The 20,204-nt window shown below is 39.2% G+C and overlaps 2 protein-coding genes across 3 annotated transcripts in view; both read left to right on the forward strand.

The window, feature by feature from the left end:
- LOC147252498 (organic cation/carnitine transporter 2-like) overlaps nt 1-11,057 on the forward strand; it is an 11,559-nt gene extending 502 nt beyond the window's left edge. The window contains exons 1-11 of the mRNA XM_086219433.1: nt 1-43; nt 630-851; nt 2,182-2,285; nt 3,217-3,371; nt 3,557-3,728; nt 7,762-7,907; nt 7,978-8,065; nt 9,269-9,483; nt 9,693-9,875; nt 10,250-10,385; nt 10,958-11,057. The exon at nt 1-43 is cut by the window's left edge and continues 502 nt beyond it. Of these exons, the coding sequence (XP_086075559.1) occupies nt 1-43; nt 630-851; nt 2,182-2,285; nt 3,217-3,371; nt 3,557-3,728; nt 7,762-7,907; nt 7,978-8,065; nt 9,269-9,483; nt 9,693-9,875; nt 10,250-10,385; nt 10,958-11,057 (1,564 nt within the window). The remainder of the gene's footprint in view (nt 44-629; nt 852-2,181; nt 2,286-3,216; nt 3,372-3,556; nt 3,729-7,761; nt 7,908-7,977; nt 8,066-9,268; nt 9,484-9,692; nt 9,876-10,249; nt 10,386-10,957) is intronic.
- Nucleotides 11,058-14,609: 3,552 nt separating this feature from the next.
- sestd1 (SEC14 and spectrin domains 1) overlaps nt 14,610-20,204 on the forward strand; it is a 33,704-nt gene continuing 28,109 nt past the window's right edge. The window contains exons 1-6 of one of the 2 annotated variants that reach the window (XM_086220827.1): nt 14,610-14,805; nt 15,768-15,845; nt 17,264-17,333; nt 17,444-17,552; nt 19,347-19,437; nt 19,562-19,675. In XM_086220827.1, the coding sequence (XP_086076953.1) occupies nt 15,819-15,845; nt 17,264-17,333; nt 17,444-17,552; nt 19,347-19,437; nt 19,562-19,675 (411 nt within the window). In that variant the 5' untranslated portion in view covers nt 14,610-14,805; nt 15,768-15,818. The remainder of the gene's footprint in view (nt 14,806-15,767; nt 15,846-17,263; nt 17,334-17,443; nt 17,553-19,346; nt 19,438-19,561; nt 19,676-20,204) is intronic. The other variant, XM_086220828.1, reaches the window with a different exon arrangement.

Raw genomic sequence — 20,204 nt, forward strand, 5'->3', positions numbered from 1 at the left:
CAACCTAAGCCAGGACTGGGTCCAGGCCATCATCCCAGTACAGGTGAGAGGCAGTCAAAGTATAAGTGAACATGTGGAAACAAATGTGGAAGTTGATGTCTGAACACATCTTTCCCACAGAAATCGTGACAAAAGACTGTGTTCAACTGCAAATGAAACTTTGCAAGTTTCAGCACACAAATGACAAAGATTTAATTTGAAGATGTCAATTTATCTATAAATCTGACACAACAAATTTCCTGTCACACACACTTCCAGCCATGAAGACAGTTTTCACTTATTGTTAAAATGACTGTGCTGACAGCAGTAAGGTCACAGTAATTACTATGTTTAAGTATGTGTTTTAATGTATAAACTACCTTGGTGTAGAAAAATTTAATTATTAAGACTCCCACGTTAGAAAACACAACTGTAGTAAAGTTTTTGCTTTCAATCGTTAAATTTTTGAAGGAACCACAGCTGAATGCTTCAGTTCAAGCACTTAGAATGTGGTCATCTAATAATTTACTACATTGCTTTGTACCAGATCCTGCAGGTTACATCAAGTCTAGTTTGAAGCGATGCAGTCTGCTCCAGGGCATTTGCTGCAGTGCAGGTTGAAAATGATGATGATTATGTTTCCTGGTCAGCTCCTGGCTGGACAGCTGGAAAGGAGCAGTTGCAGCCGGTATGAACTGGACATTGTCCAGAATTTATCTGCACTTGGAACCAGACCCAGCCTGGACCACATCCAGAACCTATCGTTGTTTGGATCAGGTCCAGAAGTCCTCCTCTCAAGCCTGAAGCAGGAGGGATGTAAAGATGGATGGACCTACAGTACTGAGCACTACCAGTCAACTGTGGTCACTGAGGTACTGCTGCATTTGTACAGCATATAACTTGTGTTTGCTGGTTTTAATATTACTCCTGGTAAACTCCACCAACAACTTTAGCAACCAAACAAGCTTCAAGTGTGTTCAGCTTGGCTTGGCCAACACACACACACACACACACACACACACACACACACACACACGCACGCACGCACGCACGCACACACACACACACACACACGCACGCACACATGCACGCACACATATATATAATGTTTGACAGACATAACACTGACATGTGAACAACTATTGTTTTTTTGTTTTGTTTTTTCCGAAACCGTGGGCGGTTATGACGTCCTTCAGTGGCCCACCAATTATTGACTTGCCTCAGCAAAATGCTACTCTGAAAATCTAGGAAAAAAAAGCGGATGTCAACTGTCTGTGTGGTGTAGTCCCACCATTTCTGGAGTATAATGGCTCAACATCACCTATCAAAACATGAATCTAAACTGTGTGTACTGCACTTCATGTTACAAAATGAGAAAATTAGAATAAGAATTATAATGCAATGTATTTGTAGGAACCTTTCAGAACTCTCAATATTACAGGGCAAGGTTTAAAGTGACAATATATTAAAGGTCAGAAGGATCAGCAAGACTAAGATACAGCTACAGAAAAATTTGCAGATGGGTGTTGATCAAGTAGAGTATGCCAGCTTTAACGGGTAACCAATCAGTGATTGGGAATCTTTAATTTACACTCCGCGATGTCATTGTGGTCTTCTCTGTTTTCTATCATGAGTTTTTGGACTGTCTTGATATGTAATTATGGTTAGCTCTGCCTCATTAGCCCAGCTCCTCTCCTATTGTCTCTAAACCAATAAGCTCCTTATGCCCATGTTCTGCCTCAGGTGTCCTGTTGTGTTATGAGTTCTGGTGTATCCTTGTTACAGGAAAGTGGTACCATATAAAATGGATTATCACTTCCACCTAGGAGCTGTTGTCAATGTTTGTACTACTGTTAGCAATCTTGTACAAAGCAACAAGGTGAGTTTTCATAAACTTTGATTTTATTCAATTACCTTTTTCATTTTCATTATTAAAGGACTACGTCAGCATGGTGGGAACCATGCTTATTGTCTATCAATATCAGTCCACAGGCTGCTAAGAAAACTAAGAGGCATTATGGGGCGGAAGCAGTGAAGACATACAGGCTCACAATTGAATCCCCCACAACAGTGATTAGTCTTTGTACTCCTTTGAGGCTGAATCATACAATGGCAAATCTTTTCAGGAAACATTCTGTATTGTGTTATTCAGTTAAAATTTGAAGTCCACTACAGTGTATAATCTCATCACTTGTCTTGCAGTTTAACCTTGTGTGCAGCAATCAATGGAAACAACCTCTGACATCTGCTGTCTATTTCCTGGGTGGCCTGTGTGGCTGCTTCATCTCTGGCCAGCTTTCCGATAGGTAATTTTTAATTTCCAATTAAAGTACAGCTGTGATGGCACGTTTCCCTGCTCAGTTGTTCAACTTTACTCCGATTTTAGAATGACAAATTGTAAATTGTAAAAGATGCTTTTTAAAACTTGCCATAGATATTATTGCAGACCTGATCACTTCTATTTGTAATCTATAATAAGTGTATGTTCTAATGTTGTACTTGTATATAGTTCATTATACACTTTCTGTATGGTTCTGTCTTGAATAATGGAGACTACTTTGTCCCAAATCTAGACTCATCTGTTCTTAGCAATCAAAGGTGTCTCTGAAGGAACTATTTGAGTAACTATTCCTCTTTAAAAAAAAAAAAATTCAGCTAAAAACAACTTGTTTGCTGATGAGACACTTTGTTTATTCACCCACTGTGAATCAAGCCATAAAGCTCTTGCAGGATGATCCTTACTTTTCAAATTGGTCCGTGATTTAAAAAAACAGCCTTTTCTTGTCTCGTCAAAATCTCAGTTGACCTGATTTCACTAACTTAAGATGGCACATGTATAAAAAGTTGAATCCAACACATACCTGGGACTGGATTTGATGTCCATATTAATGATTTATTTAAAAACAAAAATCTTGGGCCATCTTAAAAAGGTTGACTACATTATTCATTATAAATGAAGGTTCACCCATTGCATTTTGTATTAATCATTAGGATAGCGTTCTCCATACCACAAGTTGGGAAAACTTCCTTCATATACTTCCAGCCATTCATCTATCTTTAAAAGCTAGAGCTAGCTGCCATGACGATAGTTTCTTTTCACATCTCTATCTTTCATCAAGTCATGGACGGCCATCATGCTAATTGCTAATAATAACCTAAGTGTCTGTCTTTTTATAGCTGGACAATGGATTGTAAGGGTGATATGATCAACACTGCTCTTTTGTATTTGTTTTTCAGGTTTGGCAGGAAGCCGGTCCTGTTCAGTGCCATCACTATGCTTAGTATCTTCAGTGGTGCTGTGGCCTTTGCGTCATCCTGGCCTGTCGTTATTGTGCTCTTCTTCTTGCTTGGCATGGGTCAAATCGCCAGCTATGTGATTTTATTTGTTCTGGGTACATTTTTTTCATTTTCATGAAACTGACTTTCATCCTTCTCTCCACTCGTTTCATGCTGAGCTCAATCAGTGAGGATGCAATTGAAATCCCATCTTCTTCAATCTGTTTAAAACTTGAATTACACAAAGCTCAAATTGACATCTTTACAAAAGTGAAACAACACTGTTTTTTTTTTTTCATAGGCTCAGAGATCCTGATTGGTTCAACCAGAGTTACATACTCCACCCTATGCTTGCCATCATTTTATGTGATAGGTATGATGATGCTCCCTGGTATTGCCTACATGGTCACGAACTGGAGACATCTGTCTGTGATTATGGCCTTACCTTGCTTGGCCTGTGTACCTCTCTGGTGGTAAGACAGATTTATCACACATTTGCACCTCTTATAAACTATGTAATTAATTAACAGGCAGGTGATAGTTGAATAGTTACACATTGTTATAGTTATAGTTACAGAATGAGCGAAGTGTGAATTTGTCACTATGGAAAGATGCTTCTCCACAGTTATCCTATATTGCCTGCACAAAATTTGCTTGAATGTCATATTACAACTGTTTACCAAAGTGATCACTGCAACCAAAGGCTGTTGCATCTGTGATTTGAAGATACATTCTCATACCCCTTTCTCACAACACAACTTGTAGACTTCAGACTCAGGTAAACTGGCAAGCTAATTAATTCCGTTGTCATTGTGTGCCAGTCTGTTCTTTTCCTGGTTCATCACATGTTGTACATCACAGACACGGTCACTGCACTGCCTAGAAGTGATAAACATTGTCAAAATAAAACCAGTGGAGTATTTTACACTTCAGTAAATCTTGGTACATGCAGTAAAATCAGCACAAATGACAGTGAATGTGTTTCTGATGTATTTTACCTTTTTTGTGTTCTTCAATCCAATTGAATCATTGAATTTGCTGTTGACATGACATACAGTAAATCATGAAAGTTACTGGCTTTGACATGGTTGGTTCTTCCCTGTATACTGACAAAATTCTACTTATTAGAGAGAAAATTCTTCCATTCCATCAGCTGACAACGCAGCACCTATAACCCCAGAAATATTAGAGACAGCTGTAGGACTAGACATACCCTTTTGATAGCTTTTCTCCAATCAACCTTCATGAGCTTAGTACAATAATTTCCTCCTCTAAACCATCCACCTGTCTGCTAGACCCCATCCCAACTAAGCTGCTTAAAGAGACTTTACCCCGAGTTAGCCCCTCTCTCTTAGATATGATCAATGTGTCACTGTTATCTGGTCACATACCACAGTCCTTCCAAAAAAAACAAACAAAAAAACAACAACTTTGGATCCAGAGATTTTGGAAAACTACAGAGCAATATCAAATCTTCCTTTTCTCTCCAAAATTCTGGAGAAACCAGAAACCTCACACAACTCTGTGTCTGTCCATCAGTCTCTTCCCTTTCTCTCCTTCTTTATCTCTGTCCCTCTCTTTCCTTCTGTATATCTGTCTCTATTATCCGTCTTGTCTCTGCCTGGCTCTCCTGCTCTCTTTTCCCCCAGCCGGTCAAAGCAGATGGCCTTCCCCATTGAGCCTGGATCTGCTCGACGTTCCTGCCTGTTAAAAGGAAGGATTTCTTCACCTCCCTGTTTTTTATTTATCCTATTCATTGTAAATAGATTGTATTCTTCCAGTCCCATATCACTGACTTTCTTGTTATCAAGCCACATTACTGATATTGCGATTATACTGAAGTTTTTGGTTTACCCAAGTATTCCTTAATTTTTTAGTTTGTTTTTTTTTAATAAAGGCTTCTACTATTCAAATGTATAATTGATAATGCATTTTCTATCTTGATACTTGTATTAAATTTGTCATCCGTATAGTACTCACAAGTATTTTTGTTGTAATTGTAGAAGAGATTGTCTGGGTCAAAGTTACTTTCAAGTCAAGTCGATAAGTTCGATAAATATATTGAGAAAAATAAAAATTTTGAGTGACAGCCAATATGGCTTTAGAGCAAAAATATCCACCTCAATGGCAGTGATGAAACTTGTGGAAGGGATATCTACTGTAATAGATAACAAAGAATACACTTTTGGTGTTTTTATAGACTTAAAAAAAGACTTTTGACACTATTGATTATACGATATTAATAAATAAATTAGAGAGTGACATATGGTATAAGAGGGTTAGCATTTCCATGGATGAAAAGTTACCTGGATGATGGATACCAATACATGCAATTAAATAACAATAAAATCAAGTCAACTGAAGGTAACTTGTGGGATTCCTCAAGGGTCTATATTTGCAACATTTCCAAACTGTTAAAATGGGTGTTATTTGCAGATGACACCACTCAGTACTGCTCTGGTAAAAAGCTAAAACAGCTTCTGACTACAGCTGAAAAAGAATTAAATAAATTTAAAAAAACTGGTTTGACGTGTAAATTATCACTGAATTTAAACAAAACAAAGTTCATAATTTTTGGCACCATACAAATTAAAAACCCAGCTACAATCAGGGTTAATTTCACTGACATTGAAAGAGTGTATAAAAATAAATTTCTTGGAATGACAATTGATGATAAGCTTTGTTGGAAGCCTCATAAAAATAATGTGAAAATTAAAATGTCAAAAGTCTAAATTTATCAAGTAAGAGGATAACTAATCAAGTCAATTGTATTTCTATAGCGCCAAATCACAACAAAAGTTAACTCATGACACTTTACAAGTAGAGCAGGTCTGGTACTACACTCCTTCAATGATTCTTCCTTTTTCTCCCCAAATGGGAATGTATAATCCGTGTCCAAACTATTCATTTGTTTTTATTTTGTTGTTTTCATTGTCCATCAAAGTCAAAACATTTTCCATAATCTGTTGTCCCTAATATCCAGGCTTCACACATTTCCATAGAAACGGAGTAAATACCGTGTTATGGTGAATAACTTCTAGGCGTTTCCAGCAGTGGTACAAAATATGATAAATCGTCAAACTACGTTCAAGCTAACATCCTACATTGACAATAAATTACTGCAAATATAGCCTCTATAGCTCTGTAGTTAGCAAAGTCGGCAAATGGGTTTCTTACCTGTCCAAAGGAAAGGCTGCTACTTGCACGTTAGTAGCTAAACCTTTTGATTATGTTAGACTCCTCCAGCGAGCAAATGAATCCCCAAGAATCACTCGCGTAGCACTGAGCCTTTTATCCTTCTCCCTCTTATCCATTGCCACTTCAATTAAAGACCATTTTTCTTTTTGCTGTGTTTTTTTCTGGCTCCATGCTCATCCTCCTTGATGATGCTCATCCAATACTGATCCAACAAGGTGTTATTCCCCACTTTAGGCTTCCTGGTTTCAGTATTTTTACGGACAGCTAAGCTGCCCAATCAGGTGCATTCTGATTTTGGCTTCTGATGGACAGCTAAATGGGCCAACCAATCAACCTGGTAGAAGTTTTTGATTGGGTGGAGGTAAATTTGGCCCTGCACCCCATATGTATTAGGGATTTTGATCCTTTTTATTAAACATCATAGTTTATTGATTACCATCAAGACATCATGACAAATTCAAGGATAGACATAGAAATCTGGGAGCCTACCCCTGGAGGACCAAATCCTCCATCCTTGTGTACTGTTCCAGGTCCTCGACTTGTTGCTCCAAGCAGTCTATTTTCTAATTTTTCTCCATTATCAGTTTTCTTAGTTGTTTTATCTTATCCATTAGGTCATGTAGCATACCTTGTTGTCCAGCTACTTTGCTGAGTTCACTCGACATGAAGTTGAGCGACTTCTTCATCTCCTCCAGCTCTTCCTCAACTCCTTAGTTTGCTCTCTTTGGTGGCATTTTGAGATTGACTTCTCTATTTTAGATTTTTTTTTGCTATTTTATTTCAGTATTCACTGTTTTTTTTTTCCAAATCCTGTTGCTGCTAGAGTAGATGCCATGTCGCCTCTGCTTCAACTAACTGAATACTGTAATACTGTATGTATATCAGAGATTTGAAACCCCAAAAGGTGGCCCCAAATTGGTCATATCCCAATTAAAGCTATTTTCACAGGTGTATGTGGATGTTGGCAGGTTTTTGATCAGTTGGAATAGCATGTTATAGTGCTATATACTGCTATGTAGAGTTTCGAGTCTAATACGCCTTGAAACCATAAATCTGTAACTTAAAAAAAAGCTGAAATTAAAAAGAACTCCCTTGTAAGTTTACACCCTGCTTGCCTCATTCAGAATTTTGAAAAATATTCTAACTAAATGCAAGACACGATTTTAGATATTTGCTCACCTCTGGGATCATTTCCGGTCTGGAATGACTCGATTCTCTCCATTTTCAAATCTCTGTCTGAACTTAATTATCTGTCAAAGTTTCACAAATCTATACTTACTTATAACTATACTTTTTTGTGTCCAACAGGCAAATTCCAGAGTCTCCTCGATGGTTAGTGTCCCATGGACGTTTGCTGGAAGCAGAACTTGTGCTACGGTCAGCGGCTATGGAGAATAAAGTGGAAGTTCCACGTGTCATCTTCATCCCAGCACCGGTAGGAAAGAACCTGGCTTGCTTGTCTTGCTCCAGGTACTAAAGAACAGTTGTCAAAGCAGTATGTCTTTCCACAGTCTGAAAAGGCAGCCTGCCCAAAATCTGAGTCTTTCAGCTTCCTTGACATGTTAAGGACTCCAACCATGCGACATATCATTCTCAGTCTGTGGCTCCTCTGGTGAGTTAAAGCTCTTGTCTTACATAAGAATTTACCCTGGCTGTACACCAAAAGCAGTTTCGCTTGGTTTGTCATTGAAGCTTTTGTCCATATCCATACATTTTAGGAGGCAGTGTTATGTGTTGACACTGGATCAACAGTGTTGCATTTGGTGATATAATAACCTTGTTTTAATAGGCAAGAATTGCTGTATAATGGGGTGGTACAGTAGTCCAGTGGTTAACACTGTCGCGTCACAGCAAGAAGATTCCGGGTTTGAGCCCTGGCTTGGGCACGGGGTCTTTCTATGTGGAGTTTGCATGTTCTCCCTGTGCCTGCATGGGTTCTCTCTGGATACTCCGGCTTCCTCCCACAGTCCAAAGACATGCAATTGGGGACTAGGCTAATTGGATACTCTAAATCGACTGTAGGCGTGGCTGTGAGTGTGAATGGTTGTCGGCCTATGTGTGTTGGCCCTCCAATGGACTGCAACCGGTCCAGAAGGTGACACACTTTTGCTTCTGGAAGGAGAAAGATGGCCTAGGGTTTGAGGTGAGTCTGCCAGCTGCTGCTTGCTGCTGAACTGCTTCAGGCAATCTCCAGGTATAATGGGAGCAGTCCTGATGAGAGATAAGTAGCTGCCAAGGCAATGTCGCCGATGATTGTCCAAAGACATGCAAGAGGGGACAAGGTTAATTGCATACTCTTATTTGACCGTAGGCGTGGCTATGAGTGTGAATGGTTGTCTGTCTATATGTGTTGGCCCTGCGATGGATTGGCGACACATCCAGGGTGAACACTCCCTCTCACCCAAAAGCTGCTGGGCTCCAGCCCCCCTGTGACCCTTGGCAGAATAAGCAGTAGAAAATGGATGGATGGAAAATGGAAATGGATGTTGTATAATGTTTCAGCAAGAAGAAAATGGACATTGTGCTGATGCTGCAGGTGTTTCATGTTGCAATCCCAACACAACAAAAAGCTCTTACTTAAGTGATATCATCGTTACACTGCTTCTCTCCAGAAGATGAGCACTGTCATATTTCTTGACTTTACTCCACCACCAAACTCAAAATTTTATATGTTAAGCTCTGCAACAGTACTAGCTTAAATATCAGCATGCTGTTTGTTATGGCAAAGACTTTAAAATCTTTGCTGTAATTATCATTGCAGGATCTAGTAGTCACTAACAAGTCTGATTTTTATTCTTCCTTCCTTGCTGTTTAGGCTTTCTATAAATATCACATACTTTGGATTATCATTCAACATGTCAAGTCTATATGGCAACCCCTTTCTGAACTACTTCCTGGTAGCAAGTGTTGAAGTGCCAGCATATGCTGCCAGCTGGCTGGCGGCACGCAGTCTTCCTCGCCGTCCTTCTTTCATCAGCTTCACCCTGTTGGGGGCGCTAGCGCTGCTTCTAATTCAGATCACCCTGCACAGTGAGTAAGATAAGAACAAGCTTTTTACTGCTTTCTGTCTTCCTTTGTGCTTCCTTTGGTGAACATAAATGTTTTTTCTTAAGACCAAGATTGGCAGATGTTGCAATTTTGCCTGCAGCAAAAACCTATACGACCAGTTTGGTTCAGTGCCAAAGACAGCATGGTTTCCCTTTTAAATTGACTCAAGATTCTCCTTCCTTCAACTCCAGGTAATCCAGCTCTGACCCTGTCCTTGGTGCTACTGGGTAAATTTGGTGTTCTGGCTGGTGCCAGTGTGTTGTACATATACACTGGTGAACTGTCTCCCACAGTCATCAGGAGCACAGCAATGTCGTCCTGTGCTGCATTTTCTAGAGTGGGCTCATGTATTTCGCCATATCTGCTGCAGCTAGGTGAGACGTTCATCTTCATTCTGTAGATACTGTCCATATAGAGTTTGACTTCAGTTACATTTTCACTTTCAGTATCCTAAGGTTTATTTGAAACCAATTTATGATGTGTGAAGTCATATATTTTCTGTGTAACTCAGAGTATCTGTATGTACAGCATGACCACAAATTTTATTTCATAGAGACATAAGTTATGTCATGATCTGTCTGTAACATGATTCTGTGAGGTTACACTTGTGATGCATCCTGATCTGCTTTTTAAGAGGTTAGATTATTTGAATTTACCAAAAAGTTGGTTTAATTGCTCATAAGCGCTTGAAGTTCTTTATAGAAGTATGTAAGTATGGACTTGTCTAAATGATCTGGTTTTGTCACAGGTGTGTTCTACCAGTTCCTACCATGGATCATTGTCGGGGCTCTGTCACTTCTCAGCATTCTTATCTGCATGTTTCTGCCTGAGACATTCAGACAGGTTCTGCCTGACACCATTCAGCAGTTGGCACTCACTCGAAGGTCAGGCTACAGTCACATGACACAACTCACTATCTGCATCTGGGGCAGCTTATGTTTTTTTTCCAGCGGGTGGGTTGAGGCTTGAATTAAAGCTGTACATTCAATATGAGTGGACTCAATAAGGGGGTGGTGATCTTTGGGTCCTGCTTCCCTGGCGTGGCGTGGTTTAGCATAGTCAGAGGCTCTGCTATACTCCAGGGACCAGGGGAATTGGGTGTAGGGGGCATAAACTTATGGATGTCTCCTGGAATACAAGCAGAAGCAATTGACTGCCACCTCTGAAGGTGACAGGATAAATAAAAAGTACCTTTAAAGCAAAATTAAATTCTTTCATACTGCATTACTGTTCTATTTGAATGGAAATTCTGGTCCATGGCTTGCTATGTTGCTCATAACAGTGCAAGTATCCTTTCTCTTCTGCTACTTCCACTAATCTGAATAAGCATGGACAAAAAGGATGATCTTTAAAATATCTGTGAAAATATATGACATTATTGTATAGAACATGCAATTACAACAAAACAACATGAATAACACATGCAAGCACTAAAATTCTGTTCATTTTTCTCCAGTGGGTTAATGTGGCCATGGGCATCCAGTCCTCCTCCAAAGGCTGATGAAAAAATTGACCAAACTACTGCAACAGAGATCATCTGCACAACGCATCTATGAGACAATTGACAGTTACAAAAATTACAAACCATATTATTATTATATTTGATATTATTTTTTTTATCATCTCATTCTGAATGGTTTGGTTGCAAAGCCTATACCTCCAGGAGGTGAAGTTGATTTTTGTGCTGCAGCTGGGTCTGTACCATTGTAATTAAGACTTATGGCAATATTTAGATGTGTTTGTACAGAATTATTTTATTTCCACTATGGTTAAACAATTGACATGACATTTCTACTGTAACACAAATACATAATTGTAATATATATATGTATATATATATATATAAAGACCTCTTTGACACTGCTTTTCCCTAACATCTTTCATCCCAGAATGTTTGATCTTTTTAGGTCAATGAGAGTGAGAGTTAAAGGTTAAAATTTGCAAAAATATAAAGTTCAAATTTTGATATTTTAACTCCATCTGCATTATAATACACCTGTTAAATGAATAAAACACTTCAGAGGCCTTCATGAGGCTCAATCCTTTTAAAAGACAGGGGCATCTACACCTTGTTGCATTCCTTATGGCATAGTTGGCAATTTGGAAAATTACTTTTCTATTGAGGAAACAATTTTACACATCAATTATTGGTGTCCCAAAAAACACCTCTTACTCTCTCTTTTTATTCAGTAACATTGCTGTCCTTATAGATCATAAAAAACAATAAAATGTAGTAGTAATAATAATAATAATAATGTAAGAATAATACAAATTGAACATGTTTCTTTCTAATAATTTATGATAAATAAACAACTACATTATAACAAGTATCTAACAATGAAAATATATATCTCATGCAACCTGTCGTTTTTTTATTTTGTTTTTCACTTTTTTTTTTTTACATGACACTATAGGACACATTTAAATTGCAGTTCAACAAATAACTCCAAATTCCAAATGCTTCAAGTAAGTCATTACTTTTGCTAAAGGCCAGATTCAATGCATTTATTCACCTTCAAAAAAGTATTGTACATAAAGAATTTTCCCTATGAGGTGGCATGGCTCAGAAGTAGAGTGGCCATCGCACAAACGAAGGGTCGCTGGATCCTGGCTTCCCCTGGTGACCATGTTGAAGTATCCTTGAGCGAGATGCTGAACCCCTAATTGCTTTTGATGGCCCTGCAACAGACTGGTGTGTACGTAGGTGAACCCTGCCTTTCACCCAATGTCAGCTGGGATAGGCTCCAGCACCGCCATGACCCTTAATGGATAAGTGGTATAGAAAATTGATAGATGGCATTTTCACAACTTATTTCATCTACCATAGAAAATAAATGTACAAATACAAATCTGTTTGTCGTATATGAACTGAAGACCATAAGATAATGCAGTGTGAGGAAAGTACTGAATATATATAGTTCAAATGATAGTTTCCTTGTCACAGGGATGTGACAGAGTAAGTAGTTGAATGTTTCACCCATAGAATTTGTGAGTCAAAGTAGAAAACTTGGACCTCTGAAATATTTGTGTACCCTGATATGTGTTCACTTTTAACTTAGACATCCAATATGCTGTTTAAGATTATGATTTAACCTGAATGTAAATGATAAATTTGTATTGTGGCAGTGTATTAATTTGTCATTTCCACATGGTTGAATGTTCATGTCCATATTTTTAATATTTTTATGTTGAAACAAACATGGAATAAAGGTCTGTAATGTAATGTCATCCATGACTAATCTAGTAAAATATCAGGCACAGCCTTTCTGTTATTGAGAGTGTTGCGCTATTTCTTTATAGGCAGGTATTTGACTATCTTGTTCAGCATACTGCTTTGGTGTTGGGGTATATTTTTTTGTCAATATTTGACCATTACTTTGTGGGTAATATTTGCTGCTTTTAGTGTACTTTAGTTCTTCTGTAGCTAAAATTGACCAGGGTGTGCCTTATGGGGTGTGGTCTCCCTGGTTGTGGCTCTGCCCCACAGAGGCAGCCCCTTATTCAAAAAAGCAAAGAGCAACTCTACCTTCAAAATAAGAGCATTAGGCATAAACTATTGCCAAATTAAACAAGTTGAAAAATATTTTGATGAAGTTTTATAGATATTATTCGATATAACTACAGAAAATAGCTGCAGACCACGTAAGATTATATTATGTATATCTAACCTACTGAGTAAATTTCTTTTGTATCTCAAACTCTTACATAAATCATTTGGACACAATTACTTACAGACTTTTGATCTTAAACTGATTTTAAACATAGGTGTTCTGCAGATAAATACAAAAGTTAGAGTTCACGCAATAATCAGTCAGGAGACTATAATAATAATAATAATATTATTATTATTATTATTATTATTATTATTATTATTATTATTATTATTATTATTATTATTATTATATTCATTTATATATATATATTTTTGGGGGGGTGTGGCATGGCTCGAAGTTAGAGTGGCCGTCTAGCAACCAAAGCCTCGCTGGTTTGATCCTCACTTTCCTGGTGACCATGTCAAAGTATCCTTGAACAAGATACTGAGCCCCGAATTGCTCCTGGTGGCCTTGAAACAGACTGGTATTTATGTCCAGGGTGAACCCACCTCTCACCCAATGTTGGCTGGGATAGGCTCCAGCCCCCCCATGAACATTACAGGAGGAGTGGTATAGAAAATGGATCGATGGCATTTTCACTAAGATGGATTAGATGGATAATAATAATAATAGTAATAATAATAATAATAATAACAACAAGAACACATCAGGTACAGGAGATACATGCAGCCTGTTGAAATTCTGATCATTTATTTATTTTTTCATTTATTGGACTCAGCAGAAAAAAATATATTCTTGATGGCGAAAATCATTCAACAAAATATTTCTCTTACAAAGGAGATGGGACATCTGATACAACAGTAGGATTCAAATGGGATTTCCATCCAGCCATTTTCTACCGTTTATACTGTTAAGTGGGGCTGGAGCCTATCCCAGCAGCCTTCCGGCATGAGGCAGGGTTCACCCTGGACAGGTCACCAGTCCATCGCAGGGCCAACATACAGAGACAGACCACCATTCACACTCACAGCCACGCCTACGGTCAATTTAGAGTATCAATTAACCTCGTCCCCTCTTGATGTCTTTGGACTGAGGGAGGAAGCTGGAGTACCAGAGAGAACCCACGCAGGCACAGGGAGAACATGAAGACTCCACACAGAACGATCCCGTGCTCGAGCCAGGGCTCGAACCCGGAACCTTCTTGTTGTGAAGCGACAGTGCTGACCCCTGCACCACCATGCCACCCCAATGGGATTTAATTAAATCTAATAGATACCACTGAAACTAATAGAAAGACTCGGCTAATAGAACAAAATAGAGAACTAATAGAAAAACAAAATACCATTGGATTGTAAAAATCCCAAGAAGTTTCAGAAATGCAGCAGGAATTTGGAAACTTCTGTTGTAAAAGTCAATAGACTTGAAATTGATGAAATGGAAATTTATTTATTTTTTTATTTTCACTTTATATATGCAGCTTACAATGTTGTTCAGAAGTGATCAGTCAGCATTTTATTTTGAACGTGGTTTAAGCGGAAGTTGCAGTCGTCCTCGAGTTTAACTGAGACTGCGCAGAGCCCCGAGCAGCGCCGCCTGTATCTGTGTATTTCCACTGTTCAAAGCGAACGAATAACTGAGCTCGTCTGTGTCTTTAATGGAAAGGGGGTTAAATATCGAATGGTAAATTCTGCGAGGAGGGGAGGAGAGAGAAGGAATCGGAGCAGTGGAATGCCGCAGATCTGACTGAAAGGTAAGGATCCCCATCTGATCAGTAGTTATTGCTGATCGATCTCAAAGTTATCGATGGTGAGCTTGTCGAGACTGAGGTGAAGGAGGTTCAAGCCGCAACAACCGCAGCCTGCTGCTGCTGTATGTAGGTCATTGTGTCTGTGAGGTGAGCCGAACCAAGCCGAGCCCAACGGAGCCTGGCCGGGCAGTCCTAACACTGCAGCTATAGGCAGGCCGCAGGCAGACGATGGGTAGAGGATTAAGATGCAGTTCTGCAGCTGGGTTCTCTGGCTTGTCACCAGAGGAACGAAACGATAGTTAAAAAGAGATGTATGTGTACCTATGACTGTTTAAATAATATCTCTGGAAATTAGCAGAATAGCCAAAAAGACTGCGGATGTAACATTAGTCCAAGTCCTCTCATTGAAGCCTCTTACAGAATTAAAATTAACAGCAAACTGTTTTTGGCAATTTGAAAGCAGCACAGATGAACAATTCGAAAAAAGCTGAAGGCCATAAAAACAAGGGTGGAGGTTTGATTGAAAAAGTGGTCGAGACATAAACTTGGCAGGTAGTTTTTTGGGTTCTACCCTAGAAAATGTTGAATTATTCATTCCATTTCCTGAAATTTTACACATGGATTTGCTCAGGGGCGCCACTACAAACCACACTGGCTGTAGGCTGTCGAAAGAACGCTTTGAAAAAACCAAAAACAACCCTAATTTTACAATACAAAGCTGCCAGTTTACGTGTTGTGGTCTATTGTTGATACTAATACTAATTCCTGGTCATTGACCAATGATTAATCACTGAAACCCAGCAGTATTTAACATTTTGGTCAACTAGTCCTTGCCAATTGCAAGCAAAGCCACGCTGAACACACAGAAGACATCCATCTACAGTCTGCTATAACTTTTCACCAACGGGTGTTGTGAGACCATTTACAATGAATATAAGTTACTTCTGTAACTTGCTGTCTTACAGAGGGTTGACAAGTGTGACAAAACCTTAAAAGCGCAATCAGAAGAGAATCGGATGAAGAACCAAGGAGGAGTTGATCAGGTGCGGCTCCAATAAAACGCCAAAAATCAATCAAAATGGTAGACTGTTGGATTGATGTCGTTCCACCAATCGATTTTTCTAAGGTCTATTAATGTTTCACGTGCCAATTGAATTCTGTTTATGTAGTTGAAACACATGGCACTGCATGAGCAAATTTTTCCAAAAGTTCTGGAGGACACTGCCAAAGTTTCATGAGTTTTTGTATGTTTTTTGGGTCTTCGTAGGGCAATTCATTTCAGATGAGAATAATGATAAAAACTGTTGCTATTTCAGTAGGGCCATCCCAGCAATTGGTGCTCAGGCTCTTATTAGATATTTTTTGCCACATCAGCCTTGAAAGGAAGTAACAGTTTTATCTGTTTGGGCTGGGCATAAGCAAAAGTGTATCAAAAATCAACATTTAGAATCTCTCACTGATTCTTGCTTGAAGGGTTCATTTGGTTAATACCTTGCCTTTAATAGTTTAGCATATTTAGAGTACAGAGCTTATGAGAGAACTTAAGGACAGGGTTAAAATGTTTATAGAACAATATTTCGGTGAAAGTTTTAAACAACTGTGATATTGTTCGAAGTCCTATTTCCCAGCAGAATCAATGACTAGTATCCAAGTCTGGCTAGTATCATAGTCTTTGGGCTAGTATCTGAGACTGCAGGCTGCTATGTAAGTCTGTGGGCTAGTATCTGAGTATGTAGGCTTATGTCTGAATGTGTGGGCTTGTACCTGAGTCTCTAGGGGAGTATCTGAGTCTGTGAGCTTATACCAGAGTCTGTGGGCTAGTATCCATGTCTCCGAGCCAGTATCCATGTCTCTAGGCTTGTATCTGAGTCTGTAGCAGAGCGTCTAAGTCTGTTTGCCAGTATTCAAGTTTGCAGGCAAGTACCTGATCTGTGGGCTAGTATCCGAGTCTGTGGACCAGCATCCGAGTCGGCGAGCTGGTATCTGAGTCTGTGGGCTAGTATCCCAGTTCACGGACTGATATTCGATTTCGCAGGCAAGGATCCCAGTCTGCGGGCTAGTATCCAAGTCTTTGGCCAGTATCAGAGTCTATATGCTTGTATCCGTGTCTCTGGTCTTGTGTCCATGTCTCTGGGCTTGTATCTGAGTCTGTAGGGGAGTATCTGAGTCTGCTGGCTATTATCAGAGTCAGCAGGCTCGTTGGCTATTATCTGAGTATTTGGGCTAGTATCTGAGTCTGTTGGCTAGTATCTGAGTCTGCAGGCTAGTATCTGAGCCTGTGGCCTAGTGTTTGAATCCACTCGTCTAATATCTGAATCTGTTGGATAATCTGGTTCCAGTTTGAGCCTATGCACCTGTGAGATGTGGGCGATTAAGTGATGTGGTTATCAGGATTACCTTTATTAAGTGGTGCATTGTAGCTAGTAATCATATCAATATCCTGATTAATATGTGTTTACAGATGTCCAAAGTTACCATGGAAGCAACCACCATACTCCCGATTCTCAAAAAGAAACTGGCCTTTTTGTCAGGTATACACACACCCAACTCACTTAACCATACCATTAACCTCTAAGTCCTCACCTGAAGGTTAAATGCATCTTTCTAACTGTCTCTTTTCCATCCCTCTCTTTCTGCTTAGGGGGCAAAGACCGGCGCAGTGGTCTGATCTTGACCATCCCGCTGAGTTCAGATCAAACCAGTATGGAGGAGCTCAGCGCTACCCTTGACTACCTGCTCAGCATCCCTAGGTACACATTACACACATACATATAAAGATGTGAACATTTCACTGAAGAGCCATTGGTGATATTTGTTCTCATGTTAGAAACCAGTGTTTTCAGGTCTACTGTTAGAAGTTTAAAGAATAATTAAAGTTTATCATAATTTCCATTTGTAACAGCTGGGGAGATAGCAGGTCAACATTATAGACCACAAATGTGTTTTGGTTTGGTGTCTGTTTAAGCTTTTAAAGTTTTGAAGGCATAAGTACTTGGACCATTATAATGGACCTGCTGTATATGATGGACCTTTCCATGCACACTTATGTTTTATTATGTGTAGCAACATATTTTGGGTTTGATACCATTTTTTTTCATAGAATTTCTGCAAAGTTTAACCTTTTTAGATCTGATTAAAAAAAAAAAGGGTTAGAATCCCTCAAGAATGACACCATTAAAGCCGCCTTTCCACTGGCCACACCCCACACCACATATCTATTCCGTTGTTGTTGATTATTAAAAATGGGCTGGTTTCCTCTGTAATGCCTTTACCACAACTACAATAGACTGTATTTAAGCCCAAAATTCTGCACTCCTGTCGTGTTTTGACACCAACTTTCTTGCTGATGTGGCGACTGCAATGTGACTTCAAACATGTCGTGCAGAAAAAATGACAACTCTAACCTACTTGGAATGGAAACAGAATCAGTCTGTTTTTGGAAAAAGGGGTTTACCCTTATTGGAAAAAATAAACTGTGTGTAAGGAAAGGTATAAAACACCAAGACTTTGAGGAACACAATGCCATTGAAAAAGCTGCTGGACTTTGTTGATTTTGATCAAAACTTTTGATATTTAGTGATTTATTTTTGAGATCTGGAAAAGCTTGTACTTTGAAAATGCCTGAAAAGAGTTTGATTTTGACTTTAGTGTACCTACACTAAAGTCTCTGTACTCGCTTCACTTCATGATGTGAATACTGATGTCATGACTTTGGAGAGCACAGTTTCATAGGTTCACTTTTGTGTAGATCATACAGTGTAACTTGAAGTCATCAACCATGGCAAATACGCATTTCACTGCCTTGTACATGTTTGATGCGTTTGAAAACTAGAAACTGCATCCAGCTGCACATGAGCAAGGCCCTTAACACCAACTGCTCCAGTTTCCACAGAGCAGACTGTGGTTGTGCTGAGCACCATTGCGGTGTGATTGTAGGACTGTGAATGTGATGATTTAGCTTGAATTACACTCACTGAGAAACTAAGTAAAGGTTCAAATTAAAAGGAAAAAAACCCATTGTCTGGAGGTATGCATAGCTTGGTCTGTGAATTTCACAGCTATCTCAAGGTTGCAACTGCTGTGTCTGGATCATAGGTGACAGGATGACAATCTCTGATCTTAAAAAGAAATACTTTGTAATTATGCAGATTTGTGCAAAGTAAACTCTGTATGGTCTGTCTGCAAGGGTACACTTAGCTAGCGTAGAATAAGTCTGACATGTCCTACCTCTTCCCCAAATTCAAAATCGCATCATGCCACCTGGCACAAAAATGCATCTTTCCATTGCTTTTGTGTGAAAATGGCTCATGCAAGAATTTGCTTCATGTTTTGAACACAACATTCCACTTTTGTATAACATTTGATTGATTGCCAATGTACATGAATACATGTGAAGACAAATCCTGGCAAGAAAAAGAAAACCAACTTCTTTTTATTAATGTTAAGTCCATTTGGATGGACAGCTAACATTCTATGTACATGCAAGTGTGTGTGATCATAGAATAATATTCTTGTTAAAGAAAAAAGCTTCCCCTCTCTCCTAGTGAGAAGTGTAAGGCCCGTGGGTTCACTGTCATCGTGGATGGACGCAAGTCTCAGTGGAACATTGTAAAGACCGTGGTGCTCATGTTGCAGGTACAAAGGTTCAGGTTTTCCAAGCCCCCCAGACCCATGTAAGACAATATGGGTCCCAATAACAACATAAATGAATGTGATGCTTAGGCAGGATGTTTAAAAGTTAATTCTGATACTGTTTCAGAACGTGATCCCAGCTGAGGTGTCGCTGGTGTGTGTGGTGAAGCCAGATGAATTCTGGGATAAGAAGGTGACACACTTTTGCTTCTGGAAGGAGAAAGATCGCCTAGGGTTTGAGGTGAGTCTGCCAGCTGCTGCTTACTGCTGAACTGCCTCAGGCAATTTCCAGGTATAATGGGAGCAGTTCTGATGAGAGATAACTAGTTGCCAAGGCAATGTCGCTGATGACTGTCCAAAGACATGCAAGAGGGGACAAGGTTAATTGCATACTCTTATTTGACCCTAGATAGGGCTGTGGGAGCGAATGGTCGTCTGTATGTGTTGGCCCTGTGATGGACTGGTAACCCATCCAGAGCGTACCCTGCCTCCCACCAGAAGGTAGATTGGATTGGCTCCAGTGCCCCCAGGACCCTTAACAGGATAAGCCATAGAAAATGGATGGATGAAAAATGCTCTATTGGTTACATTTATTTTCAAATAAATCATGCATTATTTCCATAAATATCCATATAATAAATATTGACATATTAAATGTCCCACCCTGTGGAAGGCAAGATTGTAGTGACTATAAATTCGAAACCTTAAAAATAAAAACAGTGTGATTCTTTTATTTTTGTCCTTGTGAGAAAATCTTAGTTAAGAACAAA

Source organism: Aulostomus chinensis, chromosome 12 (genome assembly GCF_037954235.1).
Source record: "Aulostomus chinensis isolate RoL2024-O1b breed Wild chromosome 12, RoL_Achi_v1.0, whole genome shotgun sequence".
NCBI classification, from domain to species: domain Eukaryota; kingdom Metazoa; phylum Chordata; class Actinopteri; order Syngnathiformes; family Aulostomidae; genus Aulostomus; species Aulostomus chinensis.